The following is a 17,388-nucleotide window of genomic DNA, read 5'->3' as shown; positions in this document are numbered from 1 at the left end:
TGGATCTAGTTCCTCTTCGCATAAGATAACCAACAACAACAGTGTATAAGAAATGCAAAATCAGAGAAGAGAAGAGAAAATGGTTAATTTTGTTTTTGGATTTTAGCTTTTAGAGAAGAGGTTTTGGAGAACTTGACGGTAGTAGAGGATTTGCAAAATCAGCAGTCAGGATTTGAAGAACTTTGATGGCAGAGGCATAGAGTATACCAAAGTAAGAAAACTCAACAAGATAAAATTGTAATTTCATCTCTTAAACGGGTAGCGGGTACCCGCGGTACGAATAGGGTGATACCCGAACCCGACCCGTTAACAAGCGGGTATTAAAATACCCTCTACCCGCGGGTAAGAGGCACTAGTACAAAAATCATATTTTATGACGTACAAAAACGAACTATGACGTACATAGTTTTGTACGTTATAATAGGTCTACATATTTTATGACGTAGCAAAAATTTACATTATCTGAACATATTATGACACTGTTTCTAAAATCAGTCCATTTTTTTNATATGAATATTGNAGAAAATTGTTTCGAATTGATATTGAGTAAAATTATCTATTTTCACCCCATGTTATATGTTACTTTTAGACTTTTATCTACTTATTTACCTAAATATTATTATATTTTTATATTGTAAAAAAANAGANTAATAAAGAATTAAAATAAAATTANAAAAATAGTATTTTAAAAGGTTAAGTATTATTTTGATAACTTTTCTTTCCTATATTTCTTCTTTCAGCTTTTTCTTCCATTTCTTTTATAACATGAGTAATGTTCAAGCCGATATTGAAGAACCACGAGAAGCCGAGGAAGTATTTTATGATGCATTGGGTGAATTTTGTGATACTGCCGAAGAAGAAAATGGAAAGGAACAACCTCCTCTTTATAGTTTGATAAGACAGGAAATATCTAGAAATTTGCTTGCAATAAGACCGGAAATATCTAGAAATTTGCTTGCATCGTATTACCTATTTGTTCTAACATTTATGACTAATGCTGATGGTATTGATGCTATAACTCTCAAATGAAAACGGCTTGGAATAGTTTGTTTATCAGACTTCTGCTTATACCGATAAATGAAACTCCTATTTTCAAGTTTAGAAATATAAGAGGTGGAATAATAATATTTATAATAGTATCGGCACTATCAACATTGACTTATCTTCTTGCCGGGAGATGCGTTATTGTGCTTTGCAGTATTATTCCTTCACACGTCCTCAGAATCTCAGTCATGGTTGCGGTTAACGTTTTGTTTATGATGACCATCCTAAAAATTGAATCTACACTTGAAGTTTTTGTAAGGGGTTGGAATAATTTCATATTTGTGTTATGGTGCATTGTAGCAATGATAGCTAGCTATTATATTAACATAGGATTTTCTTAAATAAACTAGCTTTAGGACTATGTAATGTCTGAAATATTATGACTTCAATTTTCATATGAATCTTCGATATATGAACTTTTGTGCATTGTTATGGAATTCATTTATAGAGTATTAAGTTTTATGTTTTCCTGATCAATTTTCATTTATCGGTATAAGCAGAAGCCTGATAAACAAACTATTCCAAGCCGTTTTCATTTGAGAGTTATAGCATCAATACCATCAGCATTAGTCATAAATGTTAGAACAAATAGGTAATACGATGTAAGCAAATTTCTAGATATTTCCGGTCTTATTGCAAGCAAATTTCTAGATATTTCCTGTCTTATCAAACTATAAAGAGGAGGTTGTTCCTTTCCATTTTCTTCTTCGGCAGTATCACAAAATTCACCCAATGCATCATAAAATACTTCCTCGGCTTCTCGTGGTTCTTCAATATCGGCTTGAACATTACTCATGTTATAAAAGAAATGGAAGAAAAAGCTGAAAGAAGAAATATAGGNAAGAAAAGTTATCAAAATAATACTTAACCTTTTAAAATACTATTTTTNTAATTTTATTTTAATTCTTTATTANTCTNTTTTTTTACAATATAAAAATATAATAATATTTAGGTAAATAAGTAGATAAAAGTCTAAAAGTAACATATAACATGGGGTGAAAATAGATAATTTTACTCAATATCAATTCGAAACAATTTTCTNCAATATTCATATNAAAAAAATGGACTGATTTTAGAAACAGTGTCATAATATGTTCAGATAATGTAAATTTTTGCTACGTCATAAAATATGTAGACCTATTATAACGTACAAAACTATGTACGTCATAGTTCGTTTTTGTACGTCATAAAATATGATTTTTGTACTAGTGAGGTACCCGCAAATACTAAATACCCGTAGCAAATTTTACCCGCAGGTACAGATTTTTCTGCCATCCCTAGTTAAAAGTAGTGAAAAAGGAGTTTTGTTGGCTCAATTTCGGTCTGAATTGAGGTTTTGGTAAGTGAATTTTCTATAAGAGTGATTTTAAAACTATAATTGATGTTGAGGATGTGTTTTAGATCATTACAAACTTATTTATTTAATAAACCATAAATGCGATGTTGGATTGGTAATTAGCTATTAGGTTTAGTTTTGGTTGTTTTTGGTCCATTTTAAGGGTTTTAATACATGAAAATCTAAAGGAGTAAGTTTGTAATAAAACTGAAAGCTCGGGGTCTGTTTTTGAGTCAACTGTTCCTTGCTTAGAGCCTTAGTTTTTTAAATTTTTGTTATAATGTGTAGAGTTGGTTATAGGTGTTTTTAAGTGGTTGAGTTGATATAGGGCATCTTCTTTCTAACCAAATGAGGAAAGAGGTACTCAATTTCATCTATAAACATGTTTTTGCATTTAAATCAAAAGAACATCTTATTGTCATCTGGTATGGCGTTGAGCGCTCCATTTTGGTGTTGAGCGACATTTTTACAGTGGGTTTTGGGCGTTGGACGAGTCTAGGGTCATTGGGTGAGTTAATAGTAATGGATGATTGTGTGTTTCAGAGGTGGGCGAGAGTTCTCGTTGGGCTTGGAGAACTCTCTGTTTGCGTTCTCGTTGGGCGTCGGGTAAGCTCGCTGAGCAAGTAAGGTCTAGCACTGAGTGTTAGGATTCTATCGTTGGGCGCCCTGTATCCAGGTTAGGATTTTGCTTTCTTCTCATTTATTTCTCATGGATAAGAGATGTATTGATACTTTAAAGCTTGTTTAGTAATGTATATTGAATTATATGATGATTTATGCATGAGGTTATGGATATGGTTAAGTGTGGTTTGGAAAGAGTTCCAAGGAAAAATTCTTGATATTTGTTTCAAGTAGTGTATGTATTGTTGTAGGAACTCAGCCTTTGGGGTTATTCTCACACTCTAATGGTCATTTATTCTCAAGTAGAGATGAGTGAAACATCTGGTGAGAGTAACAAAAGGTCTTAGTCTAGGGGCTTTACCTTGACCTTAGACGTTTAACAGATTAACCTTGTGTGTGGTAGGGTGAAACTCATTGTCAATGGCTTTGCAGAAACGTACAAGCCACCACAAGTGAACAACCCGTCAGAGTTCGACAATAATACATGTATATGGATGTTTAAGTCTGGATGTTATGATATGTTTAGGTGTTGTGTTTAGTTTGAAAGTGAAAATATTATATGCTATTTTTTGAATTCCATGTTTTATTCTGTTGATATTAGCTTATCTTTTTTGTGTTGTTTGTTTGCTTGTGTTTGTTGTATAATTTTGAAATTATCACATGATGGGTCTGAGAAGAGGAAGATGATCTATCAATATAGTTAATGTTCTTTTTGGGTTGTAATATAAGAGATGAATAAATAAGTTTTAGGATAGAGTTATGTATATAAAATTGAGTTATAATTATGTTTTGGATAACAATATGTACCAACTGAAAAACAAACGTACATACATTAACAAATCATATATATATATATATATATATATATATATATATATATATATATATATATATATATATATTAACCGTTATTAGTTTATTGAACATGTATTTTTTTAATATATTTAAATTATTTAAATGAGATGTTTTATATATAATATAAACTTGAATATATAAAAAATATATGCATACCAAATTCTTTAAATTGTACACAAGCAAAATGTATCGATTATATTAATTTAAAATAAATTTATGATATATATATATATATATATATATATATATATATTATTTTAAATAAATGCTAAAAGTGATAGATTATACTTAGAAGATTAGAAAATATGTGACAATGTTGTCATAACGAAGAATCCTATAAACTAGTCCTCAATATTAATAAATTATATTAAGGTAAGGATATATTTATATATTTATTAAATTTAGCACCACGTTAGGGCTTAGTTCCAAACACTACGGATTTTAGCAAATACCCGTGTAAGTGACGAAGTCAGAAAATTGGTTGATCAGCAGCGAAGGATGTCGATCTTCGAGTACAACGGGAGTGCCCTAGTGGCCATGGTGGGGAAGAACTGCTTCGCCATTGCCAGCGATCGGAGACTCGGGGTTCAGCTCCAGACTATCGCCACCGATTTCCAGAGGATTTCCAAGATCCACGACAAGCTTTTCATCGGTCTCTCGGGCCTCGCCACCGACGCTCAGACGCTCTACCAGCGCCTAGTTTTCCGCCACAAGTTGTATCAGCTGCGTGAAGAGAGGGATATGAAGCCCGAAACCTTCGCTAGCCTAGTCTCTGCCATTCTCTACGAGAAAAGGTGTGTCTCTCCGTCTTAATTTTATCAATTATTCTTAGGATTAGGGCACTTATGCACTTTTATCGATAACGTTGCCTGTTTGCTTTATCTGAGAGTGAAAAAAAAAATAAAAAATCGCATGATAAATAAAGATGCTGTTACCAAACACGGTGAATTCTGAATCCTTCCATTCCATTATTGTAACGGTGTAGTAGCTCCAGACTGTGTTCTAGGCCTCGCGGTCAACCACAGGATGCCGTGCTCGGTCGTGTGTTTAACTGAAATCTTTTGTTTGGTTTTAAATGTTAAATTTGCATAGTCGATTTGTAGGTAAATTCTTTTTTGGTGGCGTTATCCAGATGTTTTGTTTATATATTGAACGCCGTCGCTGTGTATTTTATTTTGGAATTGACTTTGTTGGATGTTCCGTTTCTTACTCTAAAACCCGATGGTGTAATTCTATCTTTCATAAAAGGAACGAATATATAAGGTTGGGGGTAAGGAAGAGAAGATGGGAAATAGAATTAGTATTGTTAAGGTAATCCTCGGGGGAGGAAGGGAGACTTGGTATTATTGAAAGAATTATGTTATCATCAGCAAAACATAATAGTGATGATGTTGCTATTAATATGAGATACAAAAACAAAAGTTATGGCTAAGACATATTCCTACCTCAGCATGTCTCCTGTCAACAAACTGAAAGTTGCATCGTTAAAGATGTAATATCTCGTTCTAATATGCTACTTCAAGTGTTAGACTGATGGTGTATATTCAAGTTGACTCGGAATATTTTCTAACTGAACGTGCAGAGTAATATAAGACTCTTGTATTTTGTGAACATAAAATTGTTGTAACTCAATAAAACATTTGCGGAACTGCTCTAGTTTTGTCCATGGCCATGCAATCTAAATGTGCTTTATTTTCCTTTGTGAGGTGTGGGGATGTGTTAATGAACAATGGTGGAAGTCTCACATTGACTAGTGACTATAGATAAGACTAGTTTAGAGTATATATTCGAGTACAAATCTTACATTACAAGCTAGTTTTATGGGATCGAGTTAGACTTAAAGTCTACTTCATAATATGGTATCAGAGGTATGAATTAGAACTTATCCTAGTGAGATTTGTGTTTGTTGGGCATATCATTCCACCTATTACCGGATTGTTATCGGACCATCCATTAATGTCTAGTCCCACACTTGAGATGTATATACTTCGGCGTGAGGAGAGTCTGTTAGAAGTTCCACATTGACTAGTGATAAGGCCAATTTATAGTATATAAGTAAGTGCAAATCTCACCTTACAAGCCGGTTTTGTGGGTTTGAGTTAAGCTTAAAGTCCACTTCTTAACATGTTATCAGAGTTAATGGTTTAGAACTTATTCTGGTGAAATTTGTTATTTATTGGATATATTGTTTCCATCGATATTGGGCTTTTATCAGATCACTCATTAATGTCTAGTCTCACACACGAGATGTATATACCTTGGTGTGAGGGAGTGTGTTGAAAGTCCCACATCGACTAGAGATAAGATCAATTTAAATTATATATGTGAGTGCAAACTTTACCTTACAAATTGGTTTTGTGGGATTAAGTTAGATTTAATGTTCACCACTTAATAAACACGATGTTTAGAGAGTATGAAGATCTAGTTTTCTATTCTTTAAATAACTATCAATTGACTGATTACTGCAAAAAAGGAATAGACATATTTTGTGAAGCAAATGAATGCTCCATTATTTCAATGAAGTGGATATGTTTGTGAAATATTTGTGCACAATTTAAATCATATGCATAATTCTATTTTATGTTTGTGGAAGTTGTCACCTCACTTGATTACTGTAAAAGAAAAATATGTTCTTTTGCATTTCAGGTTTGGTCCATACTTTTGTCAACCTGTAATTGCTGGACTAGGAGATGAAGATAAACCTTTCATTTGCACCATGGATGCGATTGGAGCAAAGTAAGTTGAAGTATTGTATAATCTATGCCCTTATTTACGGTAGAGTGTTTAGCAAGGTTAGTGTTTTAATGACATGATATTATCATGCATTTATATGGAGACTGGTGAATAACAGCATCTGCAAATATGAATAATTTTGCTGAACTATATCATTTCTAGCTATTTTTGCTACTCTAGAATCAGATATCAGAGGACGTTTCTGAATATTTTCGTCTTTTTAAATTTTTATGACCTAATAATCGTTTCTGTTGAGAGAAACAAAGTGGCACAACTGTCATAGTCAGACGTTGGTTTCTGCAGCTAAATACTTAGTGTGCTGGACGTTTTATTTATTTTCAAACTACTAATTTGTTGGAAAAAAATGTTTCTAAATTTTATTGAAATTTAAGGTACCCCTGCCTTGTGCCCTGAAGTGTTGTTGAATGAACTCTATGCACATAACTTTGACAATGAAGAAATAAATAACTGATTTTGTTTTCTCAATTGGATGCACACCACACTAAGTATTCTTTAATCTTTGTTTTTTTTTTTTAGATTTCTTCTTTTTTGAAAATCTAAGCAACTTTTTTCCCCTTTAGTTATTAGAACAATCTTTTTATTTTTCATTGAAGCCATAAGTTTGTGATGGTAATAGGTAATAACTTTTTTTTATGCTTTTTGCTTTGACAGGGAACTTGCAAAAGATTTTGTTGTAGCTGGTACTGCATCTGAGTCTCTTTATGGTGCTTGCGAGTCAATGTTTAAGCCTGACATGGTTTGTCTCGATATTTAATTTGTTGCTTTTGACATCACTCTTTTTTTTCTTTTTTATAAAATTGCCAATTCTTGCAATCATGTTTGTACTTGTGTTTTAATACTAAATTATGAAATAAGTATATGCAAATGGACATGTTGGCATGTTGCTGAATCTTAATTGGAATAGCTGCTTGCATATCTTCAGAATATCATTCATGTACAATAGATGGGATAACATGATGTATCTCCTGGGAGCCAAGGATAGTCTAGAAATTGGAATAATTTAATTATCCTATTTTTATCCATTTCTAGAAAAATTGAATTAAGTTAGCTTTCTTTTTTTTATTTATCTTTTGGAAGAAGTTAGTTATCCTTTTTTATCTTTATCTATGTATCTATATGTGTATGAATATAGATGCATATGCATGTATGTTACCCCTGCCTTTAGGAAAACAGGGGGGAGTAACCTCTATGTGTTGGGAGTTGGCAGAACTTTAGGAGATTGGGTATTCTGGTTTTTTTTGAGAATAATCAGGAAGGAGTATTTTAGTAATCCATCTTTTAAAGATGAACTCCTTTGGGAGGGCAGTGTCGTTGTATACAAAGAACTCCATTAGGAGTCTGTTCTTTGTACTTTTATCCTTTTATCTGATAAAATAAATAAACATTTTATATTCTTGCATTAATTGGTAGATATTTAATCTGATACCAATTGGTAGGTACTTGTGAAACCTACTTTCAAAAGCTATATATTAAGGGAAGAAAGCCGAACATTTAAATACTTCACTTAGTATCTCACACTTTTTGACGTGGGACTTAGCCATCCCCCATAATACATAAGTCCTTATCAAAACTGTTTAAGTATCATTGCTGTTCTTCTACCACAGAGCTTGTTACGTGTGGCTATCATATGCTGGCTCGAAATAGAAGTAGATGTGATGTATTGGAATTGCTTAAGTGATAAGACTTGTATTTGGAACACTGCTTTATAATAAATTATTTTGTCGATAGTAACACTAGGAAACTCCATTTTGCATTTCCAGTGAAGACATCTCATCATTCTATCACACTACACACAAATCAGCAAGTCATTTATTTTCAGTTTTTAATGTTGGTATTAGAAATGGGGTACGTACAAATAAAAAAGTGTTATTTTATGTGCATGTCTACTTGATGTTGAAGGTTCTTTTAATACAGATTATAACAACTGCAAAATGCAAATCAAGTGTAATATACCTAAATGTTGGGCAAAATTGTTGTATGAAATAAGATGTTCTGCAAACTAAAGTTGCTACGAATAGAGGCTCAAATTTTCAGTTGATTTCCCATGTTCTCACGGGTTATCAACTTATCATGCTTATGATATATTCTTGAAACTTCAAAGATGTTTAAATTTTTTTTCATGATCTTTAACGAGAAGAAGATTTTATTCATGTTCCCTTGGTTTTTTAATTGTGACTCAGGAACCAGAGGAATTGTTCGAGACTATCTCCCAAGCGCTTCTATCATCTGTAGATCGAGATTGTTTAAGTGGCTGGGGTGGACATGTTTATGTTGTGTAAGTTTGTGATTTCTCCATTTCTCATCATAGTTGACCACAAGTTTTTGGCATACTGCTGTTACCATTTTGGAATTAGGCACTAAGCATCCATACTTTATACTTTATGTAGTTGATGATACTTTTGCCATATTCTAGACAAAACAGTAATGGCATAATGAAAACAAATCCTGATCTACTTCCAAAGATGCTGTTTTGGTACATGTTACTCTTTAAATTTCTGTGGGTCACGATTAATTTTCCTGGTTATGATAGAACAGACAGTTAAATATTTTAGGTTTAGGTAAAACGAGAGTCAATGCGGTACCACATGGATGACATAGCAATGCCGACAATATACACAGGATACGTGATTGATAAAGCAGCCCCGGAGGGGGGAGGGGGTAGGATGAAATCGGATTCCTGTAATGATTTGAAAGAAAATCTCGTAGCCTTCTTTTCACCATTATCACTTATTTTCTTTCTTAGTCATTTTTTTTTAAATTTTCTTCTCCTAAACTAGGACGTTTGCATTTAGATGTTTATTCTTAATTTAATTTTTGTTAAGACTCTCATTCGTATATGGTAATTTTTATGGCTTACTAGTCTTTTGGTTTATTTGCTGCAGCACCCCAACCGAAGTAAAGGAGACGATATTGAAAGGAAGAATGGATTAACTTTTAAGAGTGCTTGTTTAGAGACGTACTACTTTCCGAGGTTCCCGAGCGTGAAAGGGGAACTTTATTGGATAGACGTTCAATCCCATTTCAAATGAAAAAAAAAAAAAAAAACATGCTATAAGTCAACCAAGTCACCCATTTCTTATTATTTTGTAACTTAGCTTGAATTTAAATGAAGATCTTTTACCACCAATTGTGCAGGATACCTTGTGATTGTGGCATTTAACCACATGCACCTTCCAGCGTTTAGATTATCAGTGAAAAGTGACACTATTGGAATCAGCCTTGTGTGCGAATTAAGTTATAATTTTTGGAAAAAATTACCTTCTCTTTCAAAGGAAAGAAAACAAGTGAGAATTTATTTTTTCTCTCAATCAAACATATCTACAGTTAGAAGGACCGGCTGCAAACTAGGTATGATAATAGACCAGACTTTGCGCCCATTTTCCTTGTTTGTGCTTGGTCTAAGGCTAAGTGTATAAGCTAAATAAGTGAAGCACTAGTTAAACACCAGATTTGTTGAATCGTGTGAAAAGCAATAGAAGCTTATTAAAGAAAATTTTGTTATTTGTATTACATGTTTTTACAATTACGGTTTTACGTTAACTTAAATCTATTCACGTAAAAATTAAAGTTTATTAATATATTTTTAAGTAGGGTTTGTTGTCCTTAAAGTGGCAACATTCAGACCTCAAGCTAAGGACATAGGCTAACTTATGGTAATGACTGGACCTAGTTTTATTCTTAATGGAATAGGAAGAAAGGGTATGAATAGAATGATTAGAAAAGAAATACGAGATTTAACTTTTATCCTTGTTGGACAAAAATACCGAAAATGTAAAATAAAAGGCAAAACTTAAATCATAATGTTGCCCATCACCATACAAAATTAAGATTTGTCAACGTTCTGCACGAGCCTTACCTCATGATATTGTGCATGAGCATACTGACTTGTATGTAATGCAAGGCATGTTAACTCCTTACTATGAGTTATTGCATGATTATAAGAATTCATACAGGTGCGCAACTGAGATTGCCGAAATGCACGTTATAATATTATTCCAAGCTCAAAAACGGGTGAAGAAACTTCACACTGATCACACCACAAACGAGTTAAACAACTACACTACAATCAGCTTGTTGAGGTCCTTAAATATATAAATGTCATGTAGAAAAATAAATGGCATCTAATATATTTTGGCATTTTGTTTACAGTTTTACTTTAAAAATTACTGTGTTGCTTTTCTATTGATTTTTTTTTTTACAAAAATAAACATAGAAAATAACAATAAAGAAAATATTTTCAATATATAATTATAGCAGATATATAAAATTAGTATGCTTAAGTCTGAAATTAGATTTCTAAAGTAATTAATAGTAAAAAAAATCTAAATACTAAAAACAGTCAACGGTAACGTGAGAAATTGAAACATTTAAATCTAAAATCCAAAATCATTAACAAAATTGAAAACAAACTACGGTACAGAAAGAAACCTCAAGGCCTTTCATGAAACAATAGAGCACTCACAAAATGACAACGTTATAATAAATCTTAATTATCTATTGAAAAATGTTAACATCATCCACAACGTAAACAAAATTTATTAAACATCACAAAATTTCTTACTTTTTAGTTTTACTTAACGTAAGACATTTTAATTATAATTTTATAAAATTTAATTGATAATAGTATGTTAACAAATATATCAACACTTTTCTTTTAAATGGAGGTTCTAAACATGTGAGTTTGATTAGTATAACATTTCTAACAAAAATGGGTTGTCATAGGATTCATTAAGCCCAATTGAATTCAATGCAATGTAAAAATAAATAAAAATGCAGCAAGCTCTCATAAGGTGCAAGAAATGGAGCAATTACTGGTCAGTAGAAGTTTAATTCTGATATGAGACATAAATACATCTTCATAAATAGTATTCAAAGATTGCACCAGTTATTTATTGGAGATGACAACAAAATAACTAATAAGCCAACAAGAAAGTTTGGCCTAAAAAACAAATGTAGTTTCTAAATGTCAACAAAACTGAATTAGAAGCAATATCAGTTCCAAAACACAAAATAGCATTATGAGTCAATCAAGCTCCAACCACTTCAGTGGCTCCCTCAACCACTGTTTCGTCAGCAGGCCTGTCCATTTTTGTACCAATATCTTCTGAGTAATCTCCATGAATCTAAAAGGATTGCAAGCATGAAGTGTCAGTAAAATAATGGAGGGAAAAATGAATCCTCAGCGTATACAAAAACTTCGGTTAAAACCAGCAACAATACACTCAATAATGTAATGATCGATCCCAGAATGATTGACAAATTTCATTCAGGTACAAGAATCATTATCTCATTGACATATAAGAACAGAGGAGTATGAAATTTTTTAATGAAAAGGGCGTACCTCCATCAGTTTTCCTAGATCAAACTTCGGAGCTTTCAGGATTTTGACTTTACGAATGAACACATTCTGCAGAGGATAGACACTGGAAGTTGCCTTCTCAATCTCTTTTCCAATCATCTCAGGGATGAACTTACGGACCAGTTCTTTCAAATCGCACGATGTTGCTTGGTTGATCATTATCTCCCTCATCTTTCTTCGAATCTGAAAAAATAAAGGTGTGTTTTATGCAATTAAATATACAAAATTACCCTCCAATTGAAAAAATAGAGAAAACATGTAATGATGATATAAGATAACAAGAGGCAAAATCCAATCTCCAATTCTGAAAATCAGAAAGAGAATCTCGTAACTGCAACATTATAACAAACAGGTAATGATATAACTTAAGCTCACATCCTTCAAATTTCTGATATTCTCTTAGGTACTTTCGATATTGAGAGAGAGATTCAATTAAAAAGAATGTTCAAACAAGTTAGCCCAATGAAGGCTGGACTCTATTCCGATCTCATTATATTTGAAAAACAAATTGAAAAGAAACCAACATTGCATATCAGAAGCAAGAAAGTGGATGTGATTATACCTGTCTAACTTGGCTCGATTGTGCATAACAGGTCCTCTTCACCTGGTTACTTCGCCTCTTAGTAAACCCAATGCAGAACATCCTCAAAGTATAATTATCAGTGGTTTTCACATCGACATGAGCCTCAATTAAAGTTTGCCATTTTCGCACCAATGACCTCAACTTGTCGTTTGTGAAATCCATTCCCTACACATTTACAGAGATACAATCTTACCTATGATTAACATCATGCAAGTCAATTAAAGGAGGTTCAGCAACTATCATATTTCATACCCAGAAGTTCGTCAGAACATTTTTCCCTTGAACATCCTCAGCCCTCAAACGAATCTTCTTGAACGCATGGTCCTCGTCACCTTGAAGATCAGCCAGCGAAACCTCAAACACTCGATGTTTGAGTCCATCCGAAGCAATCTGTAGTTTAAAATATCCATCAAGTCACCATCTATATAAGCCTACATCAAGCTCAGTAATTTAAATTGCACGTAACCTTAATCACTCGTAGCAAAATTTATTATAAACGTTTGTAATCGGACTTTTAAGTGTCGAGCGATGTCGTTTTGGTTCTTAAATATATATTTCTATTATCAACATTATTTCATCTAAATCCCAAAATTAATCAATATCGTTTTGGTTCTTAAACATATATTACTATTATAATTTAAATCACACGTTGCATGTGACCTGCTGGATTAACTCGAATAATAAATTCCACTTTTAGGGTTTTATTTTTTAGTTTTATCAGTTTCACGGATCCATACACAGAATTTTAGTATATGATAGTGAGAACAGACGAAGATAAGCGAAAGATGATTGAAAGGTATATGCAAAAAGAAAAGTGTTATACCTTGGTGCCCTGAGTGCGAGTGACGAGAGTCTTGCCAACATTCTTGACCTGAAACACAGAAGGAGCCTTGATGTCGTACCAATCCTTCTTGGTAAAAGGATCAGCGCTGAAGAAGAAGACAAAAAGAGAGTTACAGAAAAAAAGAAACAAGAAAACGATGAAAGTCAAGAGGTGAAGGTAATGGCCACTAACGCCTTCTTCTTGCCGCCCTTTTTCCCTTTCGATATCCTCTTGTTCTTTCCCACTGCCATTACCTCTTTGCTTCCTCTCACCGAATCAAATAGGTTTTCAGAATATAAACATAGAAAAACTATGTATATATATCATCTTTTTTTTTTTGGTGCACCAGATATTTATCACTTCAAAACAGGAATTTAAGGAAAAGTGTTGAACGCTTTATACGGAGTTATTATCACTTCTAATTTTCTTCATTCTATTATTATTAAAACTAATAAATCATTTACATATATTTTTTTGTGTGGTTAAATATTTCTTTTACATTGTCAATAAATTATTTTTCTCTTAAAAGAATAAATATGCTTCTTTTTATTCGAAGAGTTAAATTTGTTGCCGTTTTTTGTATTTCAAAAAAATAATTCGCATATGATTTATTATTGTAATACACAATAATTAACAAAAGATTTTCGTTAATACACGAATAGAAAACGTGTGTGTATTATATAATGCACTCCTTATTTAAAAGTTAGGAATACCAAAAGAAATACCAAACACAACGTATCTATGCTATTAAATACACGGTTCTTGCGGTAAGGTTATGAGACAACTATGGAGTTGAACCTTGAACTTTAAATTTTAAAAATAAATAAACATAGTTATCCTAATCTAACTGTGATACATTTTTTTTAATTGTCAAACAATATTTTAAATTGATAATTGAGTTATTTATATTGTTTAATACTTTCTAATTTAAATATTAGCTTATAACATGTGACATCCCAAATATTATATAGACATACATATAATAGGATTCAGCTATTATAGTACGAGAAAGCAGTTAGGAGTTAATAGAGGACAGTATTAAGCATACAGTCATCCAAAAATATGGCTGAAATTTAAAATTTGATACAAGTTTAATAATTCTCCAAAATACATGACCAACTAAAGATTTAAGGATGCCTAAAGAGTGTTTCTAAAAATATAGAACATGTCAAAACAAAAGCTAGAAAAAGTCCTAAGAACTGGAAGCTATGTCTTCTTCGTTCTCCACTGCTCACTCCAAGGGTACATCATCAACTACTGTTCACATCCAAAGGATTGGATGATCATCGCAAGGGGGAAAGGCAAGCACATACAACAAACAAATGCAAGGGTAAGCTAGGTATAATAAAATAAAACATGTTATCAATCAAGTATGTCAAGCATGTAATGACAATAATACAACACAAACTGTAACTGAATGCATTTGATTGATACCAATGACAGACCACGTGATTTGACCGTCCGGACTAGTATGAAATGTCGAGTTCCAGGGGTTTGTGCACTTGTGGTGGCCTCTACTGCTTTGCAAAGCCATTGCCAACGGGTTTCACCCTTACCACTCACAAGTGTAAGTCCAACCAAACTCATCTTGGCCCATATAAAATGGAGACACCCAAGACTAGGACCTCCTGCTATTCTCACCACATGACTCATCACTCTCTAATTGAGCATGGATGGTCATTAGAATGTCAAGGTCAACCCCATCCTGAACTCCGGCCATTCATACGGTCAATCACGACAAACTATAGTGGCACCACCATGTAACCTCCCTTGAGGATCATGGAATTACGTCCAATAACCATACTTTTACTTTGAAACTTAACTCAAGACATGAACCGCCAAATACCGTGACATTATCACTGAATCCATATAAAACCATGTACATGTAACTCTTCAACTTTACTTTGCATACAAACATATATATAACATTAATTCCACTTCAAAAAAACCACAAACGATCCAAAATCCAATGAACTCATACTTAGACAAGGAAAATGACTTTGAGACCATCACCAACAGTTCCGGAAGGGTCTAAAACCCCCAGAACGACCTAAAGAACGTCCAAAACGGATATCCGGAACCCCCCAAACTATCAAAAACAAAAGCTACAATAGAAAAGGGCGCCCAACGCCCTTTAGGGGCGCCCGGGCGTGAAAATTAAGCTGAAACAGCGAGTTGAAGGCGCCCAACGCCCCTCCGGGGCACCCAGGCATGAATTCTGTAGATTTTTCTACAGAATTTGCATAACTCACCTGAACACCTTCAATGTTGAAGAAAAGGGAAATTGATCGGTGGGTTTCGAAGTCCTCTACGCTGGGAACACCTGAACACCTTCAATTCAAAGATTGAATGGTTCAGTGTGAAGAAATTGAGGAGAGAAGGTAGAGCCCTGAAGAACAAGTTTTCTAGAGAGAGGGTGTTTTAAGCAAATGAACCAGAGATTTCAAAAAAATCTATTTTTATGGTCCATAGGTCTTTAAAATCTTATTTCAAAAGCTTAAGACACCTGTCCCTCTTGGTTTCATTTTCCAGATCCTTACATAACACATAAAAAGTTATTAAATTAAAAAGATTATATTAATTTATTTTTAAAATTTGAAAATCAAATTAAAATTTTAAATAAAAAATGATTTTAATTTTAGGTCTAAGTTTAACCACTACAAACATATTTCACCTTTAATTCAAAATAACAAAATTAAAAAACAAACCATCCTTGTACGAGTTGGCCTGTGGGCCAGATGTTATAGACGTTAGACGTCAGACGAAGTAACAATAGACGTTACCATAGACGTCAGTGGTCAACAAAATAGACGTATGAACGCGCTAGATCATTTTCTGCACTGTTACTTATTGGACGTCGCTTTGTGCATTGACTGATGTATGTGGACGTCAGATTTTTCCTTAACCGACATCTACTGGGCAATTTTTTTTAATAAAATTTTATTTTTCGAATATAACCACACCTGAAAATCAGAAAAATTTCCCAGAACAATTGTTTATAATAAATTACAGTTTGTTTCAGCTATAAATAAATATAATTCATTCCAAGATCAATAAAAAAAATTATAAACTTAAACTAAACCTAAGTTATTGAAAACAAGAAAAATAAGTCTTGTTCTAGTTCCAGTTTTGGATAAGATAAGTTGCCCACTCTTCCCTTATCTGCCTTATCATGCCTTCGGTTAGAGCAGATGAATGGTTGAAGTTCTGTACAATTAAAAAAAATTGATTATGGTTTGATATATGTTCAAATGAATTAATTGATTTTTTGATGTTTTCAAAGTAAGCCTGATTATTACCTCATTCCACTTATCTGTAATGGCAGCTCGAATAATGGTCTTAATCCAAGACATCACATAGTACCCACATTCACATGAATCAAGTTGTTTGTTACATTAAAATGACAAAGTAAATATAGTCAAGAATTAAGATCATTGAAAAACAAAGTAAATGAATTAAAACTATAAATGCACCAAACATTGGGATACAACACTTTATTTAGCTGACCTCGAGATGTACCCATTACTCTATTTACATTAAAACAGAAAGTAATATTAATTTAAGTATGAAATCATTAAAAATTAAGGCCGACATGAAATTAAAAGTCATTTTTAGCGAAACACTTACCCTTGAAGCAGGACTTTCAAATCATCTTTAATCTTCTTATACAGCGAACATAAGAAGACAACTGTATTTTTTTTTGGGAATGAGGACTACCAGTTGCCAGTGAGCCCTGTTTGGAACATCATAAATAGATAGTAAACTAATTAAGTAAACTTTAATTACCTTTTACATAAAACAAGAGATACCCGTCAATGTATGGCACAAGGTATATGTCGTTTGACTCAGCCATCCATGTTTACAAATAATTTTGTTTCACTTCATCTGTGTTACCACAACGTTGGATGGTCTGAGGTTCAACAAATCCGTAAACGGAAGACCGACCTTGATCTACAATGATTGAGTCCATGTACCTATAACAACAAAGTTAACTTATTACAAAGTAGGCATCT

General features: G+C 32.9%; 2 protein-coding genes across 2 annotated transcripts; one reads left to right on the top strand and one right to left on the bottom strand.

Annotated features, from left to right (window-relative positions):
• The first annotated feature begins 4,259 nt into the window (after positions 1-4,259).
• Positions 4,260-9,826, top strand: LOC106760802 (proteasome subunit beta type-3-A). Its single transcript, XM_014644229.2, has 5 exons — positions 4,260-4,650; positions 6,503-6,592; positions 7,262-7,346; positions 8,791-8,885; positions 9,493-9,826. Exons 1-5 carry the CDS (start codon positions 4,355-4,357, stop codon positions 9,539-9,541), a joined length of 615 nt encoding a protein of 204 aa, XP_014499715.1. The 5' UTR covers positions 4,260-4,354; the 3' UTR covers positions 9,542-9,826.
• Positions 9,827-11,448: 1,622 nt separating this feature from the next.
• LOC106761560 (40S ribosomal protein S3a) lies at positions 11,449-13,729 on the bottom strand. Its single transcript, XM_014645119.2, has 6 exons — positions 13,568-13,729; positions 13,376-13,481; positions 12,805-12,942; positions 12,532-12,717; positions 11,952-12,152; positions 11,449-11,733 (listed from the first exon to the last, which is right to left on the bottom strand). Exons 1-6 carry the CDS (start codon positions 13,624-13,626, stop codon positions 11,638-11,640), a joined length of 786 nt encoding a protein of 261 aa, XP_014500605.1. The 5' UTR covers positions 13,627-13,729; the 3' UTR covers positions 11,449-11,637.
• Positions 13,730-17,388: the final 3,659 nt, after the last annotated feature.

The sequence above is a fragment of the Vigna radiata genome, chromosome 5 (genome assembly GCF_000741045.1).
Source record: "Vigna radiata var. radiata cultivar VC1973A chromosome 5, Vradiata_ver6, whole genome shotgun sequence".
Taxonomy (NCBI): domain Eukaryota; kingdom Viridiplantae; phylum Streptophyta; class Magnoliopsida; order Fabales; family Fabaceae; genus Vigna; species Vigna radiata.
Note: the sequence above shows the minus strand (reverse complement) of the source record. Positions and strands in the feature narration are given on the sequence as shown.

Bases quoted from the DNA above. Each gene is read 5' to 3' on its own strand.
- LOC106760802 (XM_014644229.2), top strand. From the start codon at position 4,355: ATGTCGATCTTCGAGTACAACGGGAGTGCCCTAGTGGCCATGGTGGGG. The intron at 4,651-6,502 runs GTGTGTCTCTCC...TTTGCATTTCAG, and splicing joins GCCATTCTCTACGAGAAAAG to GTTTGGTCCATACTTTTGTC. The intron at 6,593-7,261 runs GTAAGTTGAAGT...TTGCTTTGACAG, and splicing joins ATGGATGCGATTGGAGCAAA to GGAACTTGCAAAAGATTTTG.
- LOC106761560 (XM_014645119.2), bottom strand. From the start codon at position 13,626: ATGGCAGTGGGAAAGAACAAGAGGATATCGAAAGGGAAAAAGGGCGGC. The intron at 12,943-13,375 runs GTATAACACTTT...TTTAAACTACAG, and splicing joins CTCGCACTCAGGGCACCAAG to ATTGCTTCGGATGGACTCAA. The intron at 12,153-12,531 runs GTATAATCACAT...TTATTTTTTCAG, and splicing joins AATCGAGCCAAGTTAGACAG to ATTCGAAGAAAGATGAGGGA.